Source organism: Ambystoma mexicanum, chromosome 8, assembly GCF_040938575.1.
Source record: "Ambystoma mexicanum isolate Mex_15411 chromosome 8, UKY_AmexF1_1, whole genome shotgun sequence".
Taxonomy (NCBI): Eukaryota; Metazoa; Chordata; class Amphibia; order Caudata; family Ambystomatidae; genus Ambystoma; species Ambystoma mexicanum.
The window spans coordinates 397,914,674-397,938,261 of record NC_090929.1 but is presented as its reverse complement, the minus strand read 5'-3'; the positions used below and the strand labels follow the sequence as shown (position 1 = coordinate 397,938,261).

General features: G+C 42.8%; 1 protein-coding gene across 5 annotated transcripts in view; it reads right to left on the bottom strand.

Annotated features, from left to right (window-relative positions):
- Window positions 1–23,588, bottom strand: part of CDK5RAP2 (CDK5 regulatory subunit associated protein 2) — a 2,172,192-nt gene that overhangs the window by 1,390,085 nt on the left and 758,519 nt on the right. For all 5 annotated transcript variants that reach the window (XM_069609888.1, XM_069609889.1, XM_069609892.1 and 2 more), the window contains one exon: window positions 13,455–13,546. In XM_069609888.1, coding sequence (XP_069465989.1) covers window positions 13,455–13,546 — 92 coding nt within the window. The remainder of the gene's footprint in view (window positions 1–13,454; window positions 13,547–23,588) is intronic.

Genomic DNA, 23,588 nt, shown 5'->3' with positions numbered 1-23,588 from the left:
GCCTTTCTACAGGATACCACAGTGGTGGATGCATTGAGGGTGGAGTTGACAGATTTATTTTAACGCAACAAGGGCACAGTGGGTTCTCTGTCCACAGTGTGGGAGACCTTTAAGGTTTGGTTACAGGATTAGATTATATCCAAGACCCATGGTTCCCTTTGCATTATGTGCCACAACCTCCAGATGACAATCTCGACTACACACACACACCTGGATAAGTTTTACAAACTTGCAGACGGAGAGATTCTGTATGTCATTAAACCTAGCAGGGCGATAAGATATGGCGAGGGGGATAAGACCAGTAAATCGCTAGCCAGACTGTTCAAAGTTGAAAACCTTAGACAGCCACTTACCAGTGTATGTGACTGACATGGGGAGGTTTGTGTGGGTGAAAGTGCAATTGACAAGGTGTGTGTTGAATGTTATTCCTCAATGTATGCCAACATTGACACGGTTTCTGAATGTAATCTCGCCAAGTACTTATCTGCGATTCCACTTCCCTTGTTGTCAGCCGAGTTGAATGTTGCCTGGGAAACCCCCTTGACTACTGGAAAAATGATATCCACAAATAAAGGTCTAGCCACTGGGAAAGCTCCCGGGCCAGACTGCTTGGAGATTGATCTATACAACTGCTATACACTGGGAGTCGCCCCTGAACTCCTTGCACTGTGGAACGAGGCTCTTATGGGAGGGACCCTTCCCGCATCACTCTGAGAAGCGGTCATCTCGGTTTTACTCAAGCCCAATAGGCCCCTGCAGGAAGTTTCTTCATATCGCACAATTTCTTTAATTAGTTTGGATGCCAAAGTCATTGCAAACCGCATGCTACCCTTTATGACCCACCTGGTAGACCCCGATCAATCAGGATTTATACCTACCAGATCTACCTACTTGAACCTACACAGACTTTTTGCTATTATTGCTCAATTAGACCCCAAGGCCAAAGTTGTGGCATCATCATTGGAGGCTGAGAAAGCATTAGGCACGGTTTCATGGCAATAGATGTATGCAAATCTTGAACGTTTTGCTTTTGGTCCACAATTTTTGGGATACATTTAACTCCTCTACACCAATCTCAGTGCTGTGGCCCGGACCAATCATACCCTTTTGACTAAATTCCTCCTATGCAGGGGCACTCGACAGGGGTGTCCCCTTTCCCTCTTACTATTTGCCCTTACAATTGAATTCCTAACTGCGTTAATTCGGTTCAGACATTTGAATAGAGGGGTTAGGATCATTGGCCCCCCCACAATTGATCTTGTTATGAGGACGACACCCTATTGAATATCCGTGATCCTGAAATCAATCTGACCCCCATTATCAGAGATGTACATGAATTTTCCGTATATATTCCAGTTATTATTTATAATATATTCCAGTTATAAATAATACTAAATCTGAGCTGTTACCGCTTACATCCGCCACGACACAACTAAGTGACTTGATGGGCTTCCCCTGCATCTGTCCGCTACCTAGGCGTGGCTGTATCCATAGACCGCCAGTCAGTGTATGCCACCAATCACGGAAGCCGAACTTAAGCTCTGGAATAACCTGCCAATATCAATTTTCGGGCAGATATCATTTTGTAAAAATGATTGTCTTGCCTAAACTGATGTACCTGTTTAGCAATCTACCTATATGGCCAGGGAGATTTCTTTTTTTCTAAATTACAATCCATGACGTCCTCATTCGTCTGGAAAAAAGGGGCAGAATGGGCTGGGTAAAAATAACCGAACAATAATGACACTGGTGGCCTCCGGTTGGAGAGATATGCTGCCTCTTCCACTGATCTCCATTCGGTCTCATTTACTGAACGCAATGCGGACTCTAGCTCTTTTAACCCGGTTAGGACCACAGTGAATGCATAGTCCAGAATATTTAAGAGGCTTGGCATTAGTTCCCCCTATAACATTACTTCTCCCTTGTGGCGTTTTCCTGGCATAGCCCCCACATATGACCCAACCATTAGGAATGCCTGGGAACCCCAATCCCAGCTAACACTGGGAGACATGTTCTCGGATGGGAAGTTTGTGTCGCTGGCTGACTTTGTGGCTAATTTGGGCGACGGACCCTCTCTGTCCCTTCAGTACGATAGGATGAGAGCAGCATTTCGGAAGTCGGTGGCCCTCCTTTCCAGAAGAAACCCATTTAAACCTGCCATCATGGTCTCAAGGGGGTTAGCAGTGGAACCTCTAGATTGTATAAAATGATACAGACTTATACCCCCTCTCATAACTCCATGAAATGTATATTGGAGTGGGACTTGGGCTTTGACATTGATATTTTATTTCTATCGTGCTCATACACAAGTGTTTCAGAGCAGTACAAGGCAAGGGAAGGGGAACAGGGAAGAACAAAACAACGATCTTACTAGGCCCAGTGACATTGAGAACGCGCAAGTGCATGGGAGAGGCGGAAAAGTGCATGGAAGGGGGAGAAAAAGGACAGTGCGGAGCAAGGAGAAACAGATGAATAATAATAAATAAATAATAAAGGCAACAAATAATGGAAGTGCAGCCAGCAAGTGGCAAGTGCTGGGTTTTTTTTGTTGTTTGTTTTATTTGCATTTGGTTCAAAATACATGACAATTCATGTAGAACCTTTACAAAGTTTAAAATCTTACATATAATCATTTAATCAATCATTACAGTTTAGAAAATAACTAATTCATTTTCAATGTGTTTACAAAAATTTGCCACTTCATATATCAAGGGTTTATATGATCCCTGCATCATTCTGGACCACAAAACCTCAAGGCAGTCCTCAAATTCAATTTCTACAAATTTCCTCAATTTAAGGGTCCTTAAGTTCTTAAAATGTGGACAATACAATATAAGATGTTTCAATGTTTCATAAGATTCATTACATTCAACAAATCGACATCCCACACAATTATTTGATTTAAGTGCTGGGTTTAAGGCATCAGACTGGTTAGGTCTTCTAAGTGCAGGAAGAAAAGGGGGGGTGTTTGGGGGGGAACTGTATGTGTACAGATACAGACCCCAGTGCAAGGGGTAGCTCGGAGGCAGTGCAGGTGGGTGGCAGGGTGAGCAGGTACCTGGACTCGGAGGACAGAGGGTGGCCAGGTGCACAGTGCCAAGGGAGAACACCAGCAGGGGAGAGGGGGGCGAAGGCAGAAGCAAAGAGGAAGGTCTTTGGGTGCTTCCGGAACCGGAGATGGTTCTCCTCAAGTTTTAGAGCGGCAGGGAAGTTGTTCCAGAGGGAGGCCCCGGCCAAAGACAGATCTACCCCCAGCTCGTTTCTTTGAAAAACGACTGACCCAGAGGGAGTTAGAGGTAGAGGAGCGGAGAGCTCGAGAGCGGAAGTATTGGCAGAGGGGTAGCTGAAGGTATGTTGTACCCAGGCCCCAGAAAGATTTGTGGACAATGCAGAGGGTTTTGAATTTAATCCTTGCATCTACTGGGAGCCAATGGAGAGATTTCAGAGCAGGAGGCCAAGGACAAGTCTCTCAGTCCTGTTCTGGATGAGTTGCAATAGGCGGATAGTAGAGGCAGGTAGATTTAGAAAGAGGCTGTTGCAATAGTCCAACCTGGAGAGAACCAGAGCTTGGGAGACAGTGAGCTTCTGGGGGAAGGAGAGGAAAGGCAGAGTACCTCTGAGGAGGTGCAGTAGGAAGTTTGACTTTTTTGAGATATCAGCGATGTTGGCGGTGAAGGAAAGTATGGAATCAAAGGTGACCCCAAGGTTCTTAGCCTCGCAGGTGGGGATAGGAGGAGAGCCAAGGGAGGCCGGCCAGAGCGTGAGGGGGGAAGGATGGTGATGGTGTGCCGATGAGGAGGATATCCATCCTGCTGACATTCAGACAAAGATAGTTGGCAGCACACCAGTCTTGAATGGCAGTTAGGCAATCAGAGAGAGAGAGAGGTAGAGGAAGTGGTCGAGGGCAGCCTGAAAATGAGTTGAATGTCGTCCGCATAGCACTGGAAGTTTGAGCAGAAAATGGCAATGCAGCGGGCAAGGGTTGCCAGGTATTGGTTGAAAAGCCAGGGCGAGAGGTTAGACCCCTGGGGAACACCACAGGTGGAGAGAAAGATAGATGATAGGAAGGACCCAAGTTGTACCTGGGAGGGTCTATCAGAGAGGAAAGAGGTCAGCCAGATCAGAGCCTGATCGGTGATACCCAGGTTATCACGGAGACGGTTGAACAGGATGGTATGTTGACTGTGTCAAAGGCAGAGGAGAGATCGAGTAGGATGAGTACAGAGGGAATGCTAAAGTCAAGGTTGGATAGTAGATCTTCATGGATGTTCAGGAGAGCAGTTTCTGTGCTTCTGCCAGCTCTGAAGCCAGACTGATGGTCATGGAGACAGCCAACAGAATCAAAATGAAAGGTTTAGCTGAGAGATGGCCAGCTTTTCCAGGAGTTTGCCAAGAAATGGAGTAATGGAAATTGGGCGATAGTTGGCCAGACAAGAAGGATCAGCTGTGGGTTTCTTGAGAAGAGGATGCACAAGGGAGTGCTTAAGAGGAGAGGAGGAAGGATCCTGAGGCAAAGGAGTGGCTGCAAAAATCGGAAAGGGCCAGAGCGAGGATATCAATGTGGTCCTTGATAGTTTTAGAGGAACAGGCATGGACCTGATTTGACTAGGCTTTCATAGATCAGACTTGTCTAGCGACCTCATCAGGGGAGAAAAGAGGAAAGGATGAGAAGGAGGGTGGGGGGGAAGGCTGAAGGAGGGTCAGCAAGTACAGACATGGAGGAGAGGTTGGTTTTTTAGATAAAGTGAGAGGCAAGGTCATTGCAAAGAGCCTGGGAGGCAAGAGGTGGGGTAGAGACTGCAGCAGGGTTGGCCAGCTCCTTGCAGATTTTAAAGCGTTTGGTCGAGTTGTTAGATGCCGCAAAGACGCAGGCTTGATTGTGGACTCTTCTTGGTAAGGACAGAGAGTTGATATTGCCTTTGGAGTAGGTGACAGACCAATTTGTCAGAGGATGAACAGGAATCCCTCCATTTTCTCTCAGCCGCCCTACACTTACGTTTAAGTGTAGTTAGGTCGGAGTCATACCAGGAATTGCACTTTGCTTTGGACTTCAAGCGGATCCTCACGACAGGGGCAAGAGTATCAGAAATAGAAGAGTAGAGAAGAGAGAGGACTGTGTCAGGGTTTGAGTCAGCCAGAGGATGACAGGGGTTTGGGGGGGATAAGGTGGCAGCGAAAGCTTCAACTGACACACGCTTCATGGGCCGGATGTCCAAGAAGGTAGGTGGCAGTGTTGGGGTAGGCTTGGCTTGGGGGGGAAGAGAGAGATGAGAGGAGAGGAGGCAGTGGTCATTCAGGGAGAGAGGAGTGGGCCGAGGGAGAGGGGGAGGCCAGAGGAGATCAAGACATCAAGTGCACGTCCTGCAGCGTGCGTTGGGCCAGAGGGGAGGATAGAGAGGGAGAGGAAACTGCAGAGATCACGAAAGAGCACAGACTAGGGACAGGGAGAGTTAAGGTGAAGGTTGAGGTCACCAAGGAGGAGGAGTTGAGTGGTTGAGGCCAGGAGGGAGGAGGAGAGGTCAGCCCACTCAAGAGAGAAAGGAGGTGATTTTACCAGGGGGCCGGTAGAGAGTAACAACAGTAAAAGTGGCTAGGAGAGATTGAGAGCCTGTATACAAGGCATTCGAAAGGGGAGTGAATCTGAGTGGGAATGATAGTGGCAGGAATGCACTCAGGAAAGATCAGGGCTACACCCCCTCCGGGCCGGCTGGATCTAGGTGTGGAGAGGATCTTGTAGACATCAGGGAGGAGATTGTCAAAGCTTGTGACAGAGCTGGCCGTAAAGCATGTCTCCGTAAGACGGAGACCATCAAGGTCCAGTTCTTCAAGGAGGTGGCAGATGTCAGGAGTGTTTGACAGCAGAGAGAGTTGAGAGTGGCAAGATGAAGGAGGTTGCCAGCCTTATAGACCTTCAGGGGAGGGCTACAAATCAGAGGTACACCCTGCGGAGGTGTGGAGGAAGCCCGAAGTGGAGCAGAGGAGGAGGGAAGAGTGGGCAAGGTAGCCAAGGAGTGGGAAGAGGGGACAGCTGGAGACTATAGGAAGTTGAATACGCGAGGGAACCGCCTATCAAAGAGGAGGATATTGGCCTGAGGACCATGACAGTGCCATATAGGTAGACATTTAGGGTCACTCTGGAGTCCTCGAAGGAATCCATGCAGAATTCCCAGCGAGTGCCACCATTAATGGGAGAGGAGGAGACATGACAGAGCACAGAGATCATATGCGCGGTCCACAGATCCGGCGAAGGGACGCCAAAGAGTATGACGGTGATGGTCTGTCTGGAAGAGGCGCTGGAGTAGGCATCGGCAATAGGGAGACCTGGGTTAGAGGCCAAGATATCCTTTTTAAACTTCCTCTTTCCAGACTTAGTGAGAAGGGAAGGATAGCTGATAGAGAAGCAGTTGGAATAGATGGGAGAAAACTAGAAAGTGCCATGGGTGGGAAGAGAGGGGTGGCAGAGGGAGGAGTATGCAAGTACAGCGGAATGGAACAGTCACTGGGCTAGCAGGTTACAATCAATGGCCAAAGTTAAATGCAAAATACACACCAAGTTTGACTTTCAAGTTAAATGCAAAATGCACACCAAGTTTGACTTTCAAGTTAAATGCAAAATACACCCAAGTTTGACTTTCAAGTGAAATGAAGGCCCAGTAGTTATGGAATCCAAGTGGGAGTCATGTGGTAAAGGTGAGTGCAGAAACGACTTCAATTGAGTACATAACAGGGTTAGCTGAGAGTACCCGCAGAGAAAGGAAGTATAGGGATATCAGAAGGAGGGAACTACCCCATGCAGAATGTGGTAAGAGAGTCATGGTAGTCCAATAGTCCAGGGGTAGCAGCCGCAGGGAGAGTTGGGCTGTGGCAGAAGTCTCATGTTGCGGTCTGTAAGCAGACAGGGTAGCAGAGAGGGGCCTGAGAAGTGGGCCTTTGAGTCACTGGTCCATCTCCCGGTCCAGACGATAGGTGGATCAAGGCAGAAACAACCAATGGGCAAGAGGCCAGGGCAAAAGCTGAAGCAGGCTGCTCTACATCATCACGCAGCTATCTTGGAAAGGGGTAGGCCAACTGGAATGTTGGGCAAAAGGCTCATTTCAGAGTAATCAGGGTCAAAACACGGCAGAGTGATGGCCAATAAAGAAAAACATGTGCTATAAATCACTTGCTTTTCCACACATGCTGCTCGTATTTCAACAACAAAAATTAACATAATTGCTAAAAATTCATTTCTTTTCCCCCAAACACCAGAGCACTGCTCAGGTACAGCCTTAAAGGGGTCTGAAACAATGCAAGAGGGATGCTTGTCTATTGATGAAATGTAGTGGGCTAAATGCTGCCAACTTACCAAATCGGTGTCAATCACTGCAAACTTGAGATTCGGTTCAAGATCCTGAACCATTTAACATCTCACCCCCATGAAAGTGGCGAAAATCTCCCTCGATGTATCACCTAGCTGCCGTACGTGCCCGGCCGAACATGCAGACTCTTTCCATATGTATTGGGCACGCCCTCTGATACTTGAATTCTGGGGGGGAAGTGCCCAATACTGTGAATGACATCCTGGACATCCCCATTCCACTTGCTCCTATTAAATACCTACTTGGAGACATTGGGAAGGCCCCCATAAAAACATGCAGGTGGTTCAATGTGGCCTGCGCTGTGGCAAAAAGAAACATACTCAAATGCTGGAAATCTAAAACTGCAACTACTCTGACCTGCTGCATTAAGGACATGATATATGTAAATGAATGTGAAGAAGGCTTTATCCAAACTGTTTCCCCCACGAGGCGGTCACCATTCAGATCATTTCTTGCCAAATTTGAGCTTGTGTCCCTGTAATGTCCTTTCATCATTTCATCACGGGACCTTTCGCGAGCTCCCGTGATGGAAGGGTGAATAGAACATAAAGATGTATGTTCTGAATGCGAGATTCAAATGGTCTCATGTCAGTTGCTTTCCACGGTCGGTGGGGCCGATTGACTTTCACTTAGCTGTTAATGTAAATAAACAGCTTGCCTATAAATCACGTCTTCCTGCGTGTAATTGAACACTTCAAGTGGCGATGAGGATCTTCAGGCCCCACCGCCCCTTTGTGTGCCCCAGGCTTTCATCTTATCCTGAATTGTTTACCATCTTCTATGCTCGGTTTGCCAGCCGTGATGATTGCGTGAGCTGGCCCTGCAGCTGTCATAAAAGCTGTGGCCGCTCCGCTCCACTCGACTTCCAGCGACGGCCAGTCAAGGTCAATTATGTGAGTGGTTTTCTTTAATCCTGCTTGTGTTTACCTTTAATGTATATGCCGTCCGGACACGCCTTTTGGCCTGTGCTGCTAGGATTACCGTATTGCACAGAATAGAAGTGTTTATTTTCTGTCTGTCACAAGTCTTCCATCTACCGTAATCCTCAGTATAAAGGCGCAATCACATGCAAAGAGGAGGTACATTGAACTTATAAGCGTTAAAAATTGCAATTTAACATTGCAGTATGTCATATTGTTTGGCTGATAATTAACCATTTCAAGCCCTCCACCCATATTCTCTACACAGTGTGCAGTACAATGGAAACAGAGAATTAATGTGATACATTAATGCACTGCAGCAACTTCCTGTAAGGAGACCAGATTTCACATATTTTGGTCAACACTTTTCAATTTGTGACACATATACTGAGTGGTCAGCATGTCTTTCAATAGTGTACCACCGCCAATGTTTTTCCTTTCGGATGTTGGTGAACCAACTATTCCATGGAAAAGATGGATTAAATCATTTGAACATTACGCTGGCGTTGTATGTGGTCAGAATTGCAGCGTGGAGAGGAGGAAATCTCTTTTAATGCATTGTTTAGGCCCGGCGGGGCAGGAAAAATTCGAAGATCTACCAGAATTACTTTCTGATGAAGATAATGACTTAAATGAATATGAGCGGTCGGTGAAGAAGATGGGGAAACATTATGAAAAGAAACTGAGCACTATTTTGGAACGTTATAAATTTGGAAAAAGAACTCAAGGAGAGGGTGAGAGCATAGAACAGTACATCACTAGTTTGAGAAAGCTAGCCAAGACATGCAATTTCAATACTCAGTTGGACGAGAGGTTGAGAGATCAATTCATGCTGGAGTGTAGGAGTAGCAAAGTAAGAGAAAGATTATGGGCTGAGGACGACCCCAACTTGGACACAGTTTTGCGTGTGGCTAAGGAAGTGGAGCACACTGAGAAATGTGTTAAGGAATTAGAAAGCAGGATGCAAAATACTGATATTAAACATGACATTTCAAAAGAGAAGCATAATGCACTTACTACAGGTAAAGAGAATGAACCCATTGGCCAAATTTCAGGAAATTCCAACAGGAGATACAAATCAGAAAGAAACGGGAGATTACCGTGGAATGATAAAAGAAAAAAACCAAGCTCCAGAAATTATAACAGTGATGTGAGAAAGAAAAGTCCGCACAGACATGGAGACGACCCCAGAAGAAAGAACACAGGGAGATGTTTTAGATGTGATAGCATGGATCATTGGGCGGATAACCCAGAATGTCCTGCTCTGAAAATTATATGTGGGAAATGCAAAGGCAAGGGGCATTACGCACGATGTTGCAGAAGGCAAAACACTTCCACTAACTGGATAGGAAGCGATGAAAATAGTGATGAAGGTGAAGAAGAATGTGTGTTTGTCGTGACGGACGAAGAAAATGAACAAGAAATTGAGAGTCCCAAGGCCGTAGTTTGTGTTGATGGAACCAACATGCACATGATGATTGATTCAGGTGCAAAATATACCTTGATACCACAAAATTTCTGGGACAGGAAGAAACATGAATACCTGCATGAATCAGACATAAATCCCAGAGCATATGGCGAAGTTAAAATAGATGTCATTGGATGGTTTTGGGGAGCACTCAAATTCAAGGAGAGGAAAGCAAATGGGAAAATATACATAACAAAGAAGGGGAGAACGCCCTTGTTAAGTTGGACTCATCAATGTAAACTCAAAGTGAAGTTGGATGCTGCGTCGGATGAGTCTGTATATGCGGTTGAAAGTAACGCTGGAAAACTTCAGGGAAACAAAGAAGTCACCAAGGAAGCTGATATGATGAAAGAAATTTTCAGGAAAGAAATCGGATGTCTGCGTGGATTTGTTCATGAGATCAAAATGAAGCCAGGACATGTTCCTGTTGCGCAGAAGTTACGCAACATTCCACTTTCAATGAGAGAAGAAGTAAGAAAGGAAATTAAGTTATAGGAGGATCAGAAAATCATCGAGAGAATAGATGCCAGTGAATGGGTCTCGCCATTAGTTGTATTAAGAAAAAAATCTGGAAAATTGAGAATATGCATAGACATGAGAGAATTAAATAAGTGCGTGATCCCGGACAGACATCCACTCCCCAATATTCAAGAGATTGTATCCACTATTGGACCCTCGAAGTATTTTTCCACTCTGGATCTAACATCAGCATACCATCAAGTTAAACTTCATAGGGATTCTAAGAAAATGACAGCCTTTATCACGCCTGATGGGCTGTATCAATACCGAAGATTGCCATTTGGGTTGGTGTCAGCTGCTTCAGTGTTTCAGAGAATCATGCACAAACTATTTGAAGGTGACGAAGGAATTATTTGTTTTCAAGATGACATACTAGTACACGCTGTCAATCAGAAAGTGCATAATGAAAGATTACAACATGTATACAAGAAGTTATATGAAGCAGGTATGACCCTTAGTAGAGATAAATGTAATATAAATCGTAGCGAGATCGAATATCTAGGACATACCATATCTGCTAGCGGCATAAAACCAAGGAAACAACTTGCGGATGCCATAATGAACATGCCAAGACCAGAGTCAAAGGAGGGCGTGCGTACGTTCATTGGAATGGCAGAGTACTATTCTAAGTTTATAAAGGATTTTGCCATACATACTGTTCCGCTACGTGAACTCCTAAATAAGAAGTCATTTGAATGGAACAGGGAGTGCGAAGAAGAATTTGAAAATATCAAATCAGAATTAAACAGAGCACCATCACTGAAGAATTTCAAGAGTGGGAGGAAGACTATAATAACAACAGATGCAAGCAACCTAGGGTTAGGAGCTGTTGTCACGCAAGAAGTTGAAGGAAAAGAAGTTCTTATAGCATTTGCATCCAGATTGTTAAAGGGTGCAGAAAGGTCGTATGCTGCAATAGAAAAGGAAATACTGGCCATCAAGTGGGCAACAGAAAAGTTTAGGAATTTCATCTGGGGAGTGGAAGTGGAGATTCGCACTGACCACAAACCATTGATACATGTCATTATGAATAAAGGTTTGGACAATGTATCTAACAGAATTAAAAGATGGGTAGTACTTCTGCAGGAGTACAACTGTACAGTACGATATGTACCAGGAGTGAAGAATCGTGCTGCTGATTGTCTGTCGCGGTTTACCAACAATTCTGAAGTAGATAATGAAAGTGAAGACAATCCTGAGGTTGTTTTGAACGTCGAAGCGTTTTCCATATCCAAAACTGAGTGGGAAGAAGCGGAAAGACAAGATGATAGTATAATACAGTTGAAACAAATTATACGAAACAATGGAAGTTTAAAGAGAGTTATGTTTGAAGAGTCCGGTCTCATCGAATACTGGAGAGTTGCAGATGAACTCAACGTAGCGAGTGACAGAATTATGAGAGGAGATCGGATAATTCCACCTACAAGTTTAAGACAAAGAATCATCGATCTGGGCCACGAAGGTCATCAAGGAATTGTGAAGACTAAACAGAGAATACGTGATGATTTCTGGTGGCCAGGATGTGACCTACAAATCGAGAGAACCATCAGAGAATGTATCCTTTGTAATCAGAGTGACAGGGCGTGTGTGAGTGAGAATTACCCTATGGTGATAACGAATATTCCAGGGAAAGTATGGGATGAAGTAGGCATGGACATACTAGGGCCTATTCATTGTGATGGTAAACAACAGTTTTGCTTGGTGGTCATTGACCTTCTGACCAGATGGGTAGAAGTTCTAATCAAACCTCATATGAGTGCTAAAATAGTGATAGATTTTTTGTCAGAGATATGCACTAGAGAAGGTTTCCCAAGAAGCATATTAACTGATAATGGTGCCCAATTCAGGTCAAAAGAGATGGAAATGTTCTGTACCAATAATTCCATTGTGCACAAAACTAGTGCAATATATCACCCACAAACCAATGGGGTGGTTGAGAGATTCAATAAGGTGCTCAAGGATGCTATTCGGTGGGCTTGGTCAAATGGGCTCAACTGGGAAGAAGCAGTGAAAAGGAAAATAATTGCTCACCGTTTTACTCCCCATAGTACTACTGGTCTATCACCTTTTGAGTTAAGTAGAGGGCGCAGAGCAAACACCAAATTGACACCATCTTGGTTGGAGAGGGAGACCATAGTAAGAAAAGATTTTGGAGAGGCGGTAGAGAACATTAGGAAAATCCAATTTAGGAACAAGGTAGCTCACGATAGTTTAATGAGCAAGAGGAAAAGAAACAAGGTTCCCAGAGTGGGGGGTCTGGTAAGAATTAAACTACCCCCTGTACTAAGAGATGGACCTTGCAAATGGTCCAGACCAGTGAGTGTGATTGAGGTTTTTAGACATGCGGTGAGAGTGCAAGATGGCAGAGTTTGGAATATGGAGAGAGTATGTGTGATGGAGTCCAGTAAGGATGTAAATACTGGTGAAATGGAACACAAGGAACAACTCAGTAGGGGTGACAATGAAAGCATGATAAGGAATGTTCAGCATGTGAGATCTAGGTCGAAAAGAAATGAAATGTCAAAAATGTCCTTGCCAACATCTAAACCAGATCCTCTGCATATGTCAAGAACAGGAAGAGTGATCCGCAAACCAAACCACATGAAGGATTTTGTTTGATATTACTGGGGATACAGAAGAAGCCTAACAGACTGTATTTCATGAATGGCAAGAGACTAAGGAAGGGAGATGTAGAAGAAGACTACTAGACTATGTTCCATAAACAGCAAAAGACTAAGGAGGGGAGATGTGTAATGTCCTTTCATCATTTCATCACGGGACCTTTCGCGAGCTCCCGTGATGGAAGGGTGAATAGAACATAAAGATGTATGTTCTGAATGCGAGATTCAAATGGTCTCATGTCAGTTGCTTTCCACGGTCGGTGGGGCCGATTGACTTTCACTTAGCTGTTAATGTAAATAAACAGCTTGCCCATAAATCACGTCTTCCTGCGTGTAATTGAACACTTCAGTCCCCAAATGACTCTTAGGGGCTGTGTTGTATTGTAAATGAATCCGAACACCTCTATACAAGAATGTAACATGTACATGTAATGTGTTGATCAGAATTGCGGTGTGCTCGATGTTCTGACCGTCTTATGAATCAAGTTTTAAAAAAAAGTATATTTACCAATATGTTTGACAAAGCAAAGTCAGGCAGTTTATTGTAAATGAAAAAAAAATAACTCACCTTTCTGGCTTCTTTTCTGATTCTGTGAAAACTGAATGATGTTCCCATTTGTAGGTATAAATCAAATCTTCATATTCAGTCTGTTTTTTTAGCTAAATTAAATTTAACATTTAAAACTATGATTAACAAAACACGTAATGCAGTGTACATAAATAATCAGTAAAAACACAAACTTAAGGCAAAACCAATGTAGATTCACATATAATCACTTCTGAGTTGAGAGCTATTCACAGCTAAGCTCAAGGGTCGTATTCCAGAACCCGTCTGGGATAGGGGTGTATGGGGGTAGCAGAGGGGGAAAGAGAAAGTAAGAGAATGCAGAGGTCAGAATCATTTAGTGTTAAACCAGAAGGCTACATTCCAGATAATGATCGGGGGAGAATGATAGACAGCAAAAGGGACAGAGGGATTTGAGAAGAGGGACACAGTCATTCACATCCGACTGGGAGAGGAAAATGGGTTGAGACTGAGGATATGACAGCAGGTAGGGATTCACAAGGTAGGTGGTTCGGGTTCAAGGTTATTCGTACTTCCAACTCTTGAAATCCTTGGCCAAAAGAAATTTGGTTGACAGTCTTGTGCTATGTAGGATCTTCATTCACTTAGCAACAAAAATGAAACTATGCATTAACAATTTCATAGTTTGTGTGGCCAGAGGATAAATTCCCAAGCCCCTTCCTCTCACATCCTGCGCCCCAGCACGGGTATGTATTTGCCCAATGCACTTCAAAGTCTCATTTCTAAAATTGAGCAGCGTACTTCAAATTACCATGGCAAAAGCAGACACTGCTATGGTGGGTTAGTGTTTGTAATTATGTAAATATGTCCTATGTAAAGCGCTTTAGATCAAAGCGCTATATGAAAAATAAAATGTGTTGATAAGGGGGTTCTGCCCAATAGTAACGCAGTTTTTATTATCTGTGCTATGACATTTCGTTACTCTCTCGTCTGGGCTGTTCCCATTTCCAACTTTTGAGAGCAAGTGCAAGTTATACATCTCAATGCAGGGGGAAGGTATCAACAAATTTAGCTTGCTTCCAGAAAGTGGTACTAAGGGAATCCAAAATGGCTGACACACAAAGTTACTTACCTCTTATCAAAGATACTTTTCACTTCTAGAATCCTGAAGCATTTTTGTCACCAACAATATGAGAGAGAAAAAGTATAAAGAAAGCTCCTCAACGAGTTTATTGAAAGGGCACTCACTAGAAATGGTGGCTATATGCAAAATTGAAACATATAGAAAATTCAGCAATAACAAATGAATCATTTTTTTAGAAAACAGGGGTGGAAGGGCATACGTCAAGGAAAGTGGACGGGCCAATGGTAAAGAAAAAGAGGGACAACAGGGTTTAAGAGGGCAAGAGCACAAGGGAGGGTGAAGGGAAGAGTCCATGAGAGGGGAATGTGGTAGAGAAGGGAAATGGGGCTGGGGATGCTGGGAGTGGCTGGCAGTGAGGGAAAAGGGTGGGGAGTAAGGGCATATTTAAATTTTTGGGGACCGTTTCAACCCACTTTGTGGGTCCTCTAAACGTATTGCTTTCTTTTTGCTGGCTTCACTGCTTTGTTGACTTTACTTTTGTGACCAGAGAAACTTCTAGTGACATCCCCATGCCACTGCAACCCTTTTTGTGATGTGCTACCCTAGTAGCACGTATGGCTTCCAGGGTTGTGGTGTGACTTTTTACACTTTACATGTTGGACCCAGGGGATTCTATCCACATTAGTAGGCCATTGCACCAATGTGGTAGCCATTGGGGTACTGATATATTTCTTAAGCCCCTCTACCTGCAATTTTGTTTAGGGCCATACTTTTGTCTATGCGGACCATACATTAGACCTAAAATGGCCATTTTGTTGACATTGGCTCACTCTGAGCCCAATACTGCACCCTCTAGTGTGATCCAAGTTGGCTTTGACATGTTTACGTCCTTCAGAAAACCCAAATCACATCACAGCATGTGTGGGGTTAGGGGTGGGGGCAGTGTTTATGGCAGTTTCCATTGTCAGTCTGACAGGATGGCTACAAAGGTCTTTCTGTGATCTCCTTATGTCACTTGAGGGCTGCCTTAGGCCAGCCCCGAGTGAATGTTATACCAGTGGGTGACCCTATGCATTCCCCAGATTCTTAGCTGAATTGCTGGGGAAGGATGTGAAGATGGGATCTGCAGCAGAGAACTTGGTTTAGCCATATTAGCTATACCCTGGCTCCTTTGACCTTTCTAAGGAAATGAAAAATCAACCTGCACTCCTCTGATACTCTCCAATAAATTGTAGATTCCGATGTTGTGGTGATTTTTAGCAGAATATTAAATAAGCTTAAGGTGCAGAGGAGATGATAACCAACCCTGGCATATGGGTTGTATAATATGAATCAGAAAACAATTAAGTTCCCAATGTGGGAACTCCCGTCCCCTGCACACAATCAATGGCTAAAAACATTTTGAGTCCAGGTAATTTGGTGATACTTTGTGTATTTGTTTCACTATATCCTCCCATCGTTATACTTACATCAATAAGCAATTTTGTATATAATTAAGTGCATATCAGATAGACTGATACAATCAATGTTCTTGTGTGGGAAATTCAGGTATTGTATCAAATCAAACAATTGGTGATTGATATAGAAACAAGAAATTCTAAGGTGTGGTAAAAGAACTTACCAAGAGAGGTGAACTGAAATAGTGAAGTGTAGACTTGACAATAGTCCCAAGTCCCTCTGGGTTAGATGGATGTATTCAGCTTCACATGCATTTGAACCGCCACAAAAAGCTGTCTTGTGGTATTCTTTGTTATAGAAAAAACCTAAAGATAAGGCGTATCCCAATTAGAAGGGTAAACAGAAAAGTTTTTCCCTAAAAAGATAAAGAAAGGGAGTGCTAAGGAGCACCATCCCAAAAAAACTTACCAGACTAGAGTTTTTCGTGGGGTTGACCAGGAACATCCACATGTTCCCATCCGAGAAAGGATTTCGGATGAGTATGGTGTGCAAAATGGCTGCCATATATTGTGACCTGTATTGATGACGTCATAGCGCAATTGCACGTTCCGACGCCATGATGTAAATAGTGTGACGTCATTGCGCGCCGCAACGTCATAACTTGGAGAAAAGCTTGTATAGTGACCGCAGATTTGTTTACATTGTGGATCTAATCAATAAGGAGCTTAAGGTTTTTCTGAGATCTAATACGGCCTGTATTTTAAATATTAGATATTAAATAACATGGTTCTCGAGTTGTGTAGAATTCGTGGTCACAATGTAAATAAAGTGACGTCATCGCACGCAAGCGCGCCGAGACATCATATTGTGAAAAAAAGTTTGTATAGTAACTACGAATTTGTTTACGTTGCGGATCTATTATATAAGGTGGTTCAGGTAATACTAAAAGATCTATTACAACCTGAGTTTTGAGTATCATGGTTCTCTAGTTGTATAGAGTTCGTGGTGTTTACAGGTCCTAGAAATTTGACAAATAACCTAATCTGTCAGAGTGTAGTGGGAAAGGTGGAACCCATTGTATATCCTACTAACAATGAAAAGAACACTAAGTAATTAGAACCTTGAAATCATCAATTGGATATTAACCTGTACTTACTCCTATATCAGGGCATACAATTCATGAATAGTTTTCATATATGTCACAAGTATCAGTCAAGTATTAGACCATTCTAAGGTATTACATACATTTGCCAGATTCATAACAACCTGTCTCTTCAGGAGTTCACATTCTGATATTTCAACATTACAGTCTGCGCCAATACATATTGTTGCCAAAAAAGGTTTTAAAACACGTGGATGTGTGGATCACATTAAATGACTGCCCATCTCAAAGATTTACATACCTGCTAGTGAATTCCTCACTCCTACGGCTTATCTGGTTTTTAGTCAGGGTAAGTTTAAAGAAAAGGACCCATATAAAAATCCACATTGAGTCCAAGTGGGGCTAATGAATCCAATGTATGAATCCAGTATAATTCTTTCTGAGAGAGGTGTTTAGCAAGATCACCGCCTCTAGTTAGTTGTCAGGATTAAAGGTTTAGGCAAACAGAGAGGGAGGATAAGGGCTTGAACTACCCTTCCCAGCAGGCAGTGGTTCATCATGTAGTTCAAGAGGGTGTGCACGCATCTGACCAGCTGGCAGAAATCAAGTGCCTTCTTAACTGCCAACCGCCCGGCCCCTGGTGCAGATAATTAATGTTTGGACGGCACGGGCGGCAGCGGCGTTTTGAAGCGTTACGAGGAGAGCCGGAGGACTGCTGGAAGAATCATGTTGCGGTTCCCACACTATTAATCCTGCAGTTGCGTGTAGGAAAGCATGTGTTCCCGGGCCGCCGGCGGTGAGCTTGGGCAGCCGCTCTAGCAGCTTTATGTTCCCGGGCGGCAGCGGTGAGACAGACAGCCGGGTTGAACCTCTGCATCATCTTCACTAATCCGGATGGCCTTCAGAGGCCTCTGGACACTGAGATAAGTGGCATTATATTTAGTTTGCTTTGTGATATTGAAGTGCATGTGAGACATGGAAACACACAGACATTTTTAATTTCGTTTTTCATTCCCGTAGGGGAGAGTTCTGAGTTACTGAACTGTGCCATAATCTCAACAGGAAAATAACATTCAGATACAGTCAAGGAGAGTTGGCCTTAACACAATTTATATGTTATGTGTTGCTTATGCTTGCCCAGGAGGCCATGTGTGTTTGTTTACTCATCTAAGGGAATACCCCTTTTGTTTTGTGCCATCAAGCTTGCCATTTATGTTACTGTCAGATGCTAAGAACAAAGGATCAGTGTTTTGTACCCGTTAGGTCAACACGAAACAAAAGCAAGCTCCACCGCTGGTCTACGTATCCAAATATTCACGCCAGAGCAATCGCATTAAGTGCATCATCAAGAAACACTGGAATACCCTTCTATGTGATCAACGAGTCGAACACTTGTTTAAGGAAATTCCCACATTTGCATATCAGCGGAGCCAGAATTTAAAGGATAGACTGGTTCAAACAAAACCACCTTTAAAAAGGAAATTCACAACAAAGATCGGTACATTCCCGTGTTTGAATTGTAGTAATTGTGGCTATGTCATAAAAGGAGAAACAGTGAAGCATCCCTACACAGGGGAGACAATTAAACTTAAGAGTTTTGCAACATGTGACTCCCAAAATGTTATTTATGCCATCAAATGCCCATGCGGTCAATATTATGTGGGCCAAACTATTAGAACAGCAAAGGCTAGATGGAATGAACATCGATCTTGCATAAGGAATCACAACGGCAATTCAGCAGTAGCAAGACATTGGGATGAGAAAAAACATAACTTAGCCCAGATCCGGTTTCTAATTTTGGAAGTGATCACGAAAAGAGACATTCATGAGAACCTCCAAAGAAAGATGGACCAAAGAGAGACCTTTTGGATTGACCGTCTTAGCTCCCTCACACCGAGAGGGCTTAATGAAGAGATTAATTATATGTGCTTTCTGTAAAGTATTGGGACTAAATCAACAAATATTTTTCAAGCAGGATCAGGTCGTAGTTCCTTAACACTGTCGTGATAAATGGGCTTGACAGCCATAATCTTATGTATATGGACTTACTGTGCTGCTACTTAATTTTTTTCTTGTTTTACTGTTTAATAATTCCTTTTTTCTGTTTCATTATTTTTTATTATTTGTTCAGTATTACCCACACGTATTTGAGTAAGTATACACATTTAATGTGTAGATATTTCCCATTTACCACCATGGACGTATATTCTGCGTGCCATTTTTGTTACCACTATATATTTCACAGAACTGCAGTAACTAATCAATTTAGGCGTTCATGTTCCATCCTATACCTCCACCTCTCATTTATTTAATTTCTAATTAATTTTCCGTCAATACCTGAATGATTGGACGTAACCATGCACGTCATAGACATTCTCATTTAACTTGGTTACATTACTTGTACGCCAATGTCAGAACGAGACAGAGTGCCATAGGAGCTTCCCCGCGAACACGGTTATTGCACTCCTAATACTACATACCTGGCACATGAACGCACCCTCTGGTGTATCTGCGCTTTTTTTCTAAGAATGCTGCAATCGCAAAGCTTCCTGTCACCATGGAGACACCCCCGCCCCAGGGCTTCCGCCAGTGGGTGGGGCGCGAGGCGTACGTGCTCCACTGTGACCACGACGCCTCGCTCCGTCTCCATGGTTACCCTTAAATACACAATTACCCACACCGCCAGTGCGCTGAATGCTGCACTTGCGGTCGAATAGTCCAACAAGTCGATAGGTAAGTTCTGATACTCCCCAGTATCTATATGTTAGTGTGAATCGTGGAGGGAATCTCCCTGGTTCTTAAACTATGATTTGTTTCAGATTTTTACGTTTCGCCATCATGTGACGAGGCCAACCGGGCGTTCAGTAACTCAATTAAGGTATGCAGTTCTTGCAAGCTTGACGAACAACTCACGCATCTTTTCGTAACGTAGAATACTAATTGAATTGCCTCTCTTTTTTCTTCTAAATTCCCATACGGATGTGTTTTCACGAATGGGTATGTGTCTTTCATTTAATACATTTAAATGCATTTTGCGATCATTGTCAATTTAATTGTTTTAATCATTGTTAATAGAACTGATAAGAAATATATCATGTTGTGCTATAATACTGCCCTGATGAAGGTTTTCACCGAAATGCATTGGCACTAACACCATAGTATTAGGGGCAATTTTCGATGTGTTATTTACTAAGAAGATTTTCATCCAACAGTTCAGAAATGTGCATTAAACATTTTCTGTCTTAACTCATTTAACTGAGATTTCTGATACTATGAGTATTTATTCAACAAACAGCAACCATTTATTGGGGCTAACTGAGAAGCGCCTTTCCTAACGAAGTGGATCCACTTTGTTTTTTGAAGATTATTTGTACCCGTTATGTGCCAGAGACTAACCTATATGTGGCATGTGGATTTATGTGTCAACTAATACAGTATTCTTGGGTATTTAGTTCTATAGGAGGTCAGGAATAGAGTGTAGTTTTGGTTATAGGAGGGCAGGTCCAGTAGTATAGTTCTAAGGTGATAAAGTTTTGTATAAAACTTATAGGTAGATATGTGCATGTTTTCTTCCCTTCCTTTCCCATTCCATCCCCTTTCCCTAACTCCGTCTCCCCCCCCATTGGCTGCCACGTGGTTACCTTTGTAAATACAATTCAGGCATCCGTGCCAACCGCAGTGGGAGGGTTGATCATTTCGGCTCCTGTGGTTCGGGAGAGGGGATTGATACCCCAATCCCTTTGTACTAATCAAGGTGTTTGACAGAAGTAGATGGATCACTTCCAAAATGACCCATCGAAGTTGAGATATTGTGTCTGTTTTCATGAAAGTGTCTATAAACGGGAGATTTGACATTGCTTGTTCTGATATTAGATTTATGCTCCGTTAGACATTCTTTAAATTTTCTTTGAGGTTTTTCCAAAGTAATATTTACCACAAGGGCATTTTAGAGAGTAAATCACATTTTTACTCATGCAGGTTGCTAATCTTTAAATTGAATTTTCTTTCCACTATTAGGGTGGCAGATATGATCTCCTTTCAAAATATTGGAGCAATGATGACAATTCAAGCATGCAAACGTGCCATGTTTTTGTTTGGAAAGAAACATTTGATGTTCTTTGCTTTTTTCTGCCTTAATCAACGAGTCTCTAAGGTTTCAACCTCTTTTGTAGGCTAACATTGGTGGTTCAGAGAATAATTTCTTGAGATTGGCATCCGGTTTGATTAGGTCCCAGGTTTTCTTAAATAATTTTTTTGATTTGAAAACTGTGACTTGAGTATTTCAGGGTGTGTATCTATCTTGTGTTGTCGTTTTTTAGATTTTCTTTTAAAAGGTCTTCCCTTTTCAGTGGTTCCATCCGTTCTATGGCCGCATTCATTGTCTGTTCAGGGAATCATCTTTTCATGAATCTTCCTTTCATGTTCTCCAATTCAATTGCCAATTGGTTTGTATCAGAGGTTATCCTTTTGGCCCGCAAGCATTGGCTATAGGTTAAGTTCTGTTTAAGGTGAGCAGGGCGGAAGCTCGAAAAGTGTAAGGTGGCATTAGCATCTGTGGTTTTCCTATACATTTCTGTGGTAAAGTTGTTACCAACTCTCGAGATGTTGACATCTAAAAAATTAATGTTAGGATTGCCGATTTCTAAGGTGAACTGTATCTTTTCATGACAGCTGTTCAGATTACTGAAAAATTGTTGTAATTCTTCTTGAGATCCATGCCAGATAATGAAGATATCATCAATAAAGCGTTTCCGAAAAATCTGTTTCGTTTTCCATGGTTCTTTGTCCAAAATGTGAGTCGTTTCAAAATGGAACATGAAAATGTTCGCATAGGCCGGTGCTACCGAGGTGCTCGTTGAAGTCCCAGAGATCTGTAGATAATATTTGCTGTTGAATCGAAAATAATTATTGTACAAAATGATATTAATAAGCTCAATTGCAAATTCTTTGTGTATAGAAATATCATCGTGTTGGAGAAAAAACCATTCTAATGCTGCAATTCATTCCGCATGGGGGATAGAGGTGTATAAACTATTGACATCCAATGTGAATAGTATGAGTTTTGGTTCATTGTTCTCAATTTCATTGAGTAGTCGCAAGAAATGTGAGGTATCTTTCAGATATGTAGTAGTCCTCTGTACAAATGGTTGCAAGGCTCTATCCAGATAAATAGCCAACGGATGGAGTATGCTCTCGGTACCCACCACTATGGGTCTGAATGGAGGATCGTTCATGTTTCTATGCACCTTAGGTAGTGCGCAGAGTACTGGAATAACTGGGAATTTTGTGTTAAGAAATTTGCTTGTGTGATCAGATATCCATTTTTAATCTGAGGCTTTGTCAATTGTTTTCTTTATGACTTCTTTTATGGCCATAGTCAGATCATTGTCTAGCACCTTGTATGTTCCTTCATCACGTAGTAATTTAAGGCATCCTTCATTATGCATGTCAGTGTCCATCATCACCAAAGCCCCACCATTATCTGCCAGTTTGAGTGTAATCGTATTGTCCTCAGATAGTTCTTTAATTCATTTCAATTGATGTCAATTGATGTCTCCTGATGTTAATTTTGTTTGAGGTACTATAATTCACGCGTCTTAATTCTTTGGTGGTTTTTAACTTAAATAGATGAATTGCTTTGAGGGTGAAATGTACTCTTATTTTTTATTTCCAGAAACTCAAGTTTTTTCCGTTGTACAGTGGGTTCTGGTGTCGAAGAAGACTTTAAGTTTCATTTTACGAATGAGTTTAAAAAGATTAACTTCTTCCTCAAAATACAAGTATAGTTAGCAGAAATGAAGGAGATACCTAGATTCAATGTGTCCTCCTGTGCTTTTGTCAAGTGTTTTGATGAAATATTGAAAATGAAAGAATCCTTTATTTGTTTTTTTCTCCTGGGCTTTCTTTTTCCCTCTGCAGTTTTATCGCCTCCTTCTAAAAAAAGGAGGAGGTTCCACTGTTGGCACTGTGGAAGTGGAGGGATTTACCGGTGTCTCACCCTCTCTTGCTGGTGGTTGATTCCCAATGGCAATAATGCTTGTGTTGTCACATTCACTGCTTGCTACGTCAGAGCTGTCTGTGTTGCTGGTTGTACCAGGTTTTCTGGGTGGTCTTGCAGGGGTTCTTGGAGGTCTTAAGTTGTTGTAATATTCTTGCCAACAATATACAATATCACGTGCATAATCTAGGGTATCTTTACAAAATTTCCTAATTTTACATTGTTCAATATCTCTCTTATATGACTCTAGTTTCTGGTTGGCGTCTTCAAGAATTGCTTATTGATGTGAGTATAAAGATGGAAGAGTATAGTGAAACAAATACACAAAGTAGCACCAAATTACCTGGACTCAAAATTGTTGAGCCATTGATAGTGTGCAGGGGACGGGAGTTGCCACATTGGGAACTTTATTGTTTTCTGGTTCCTTTGACCTTTCTCCCAGTTGCTTCTAGAGCTGCTCAATATTCCCAGGAAAAATTCACAATAACTGGCTCCATGAGAGCTCGTCTGTAGGCCATGAGGCCCTGGATTATTCCTTGAAGTCATCATCAGGGGTTCCTTGGGTCCTGGAGTAGTGGGGCTTTGTATCATTGA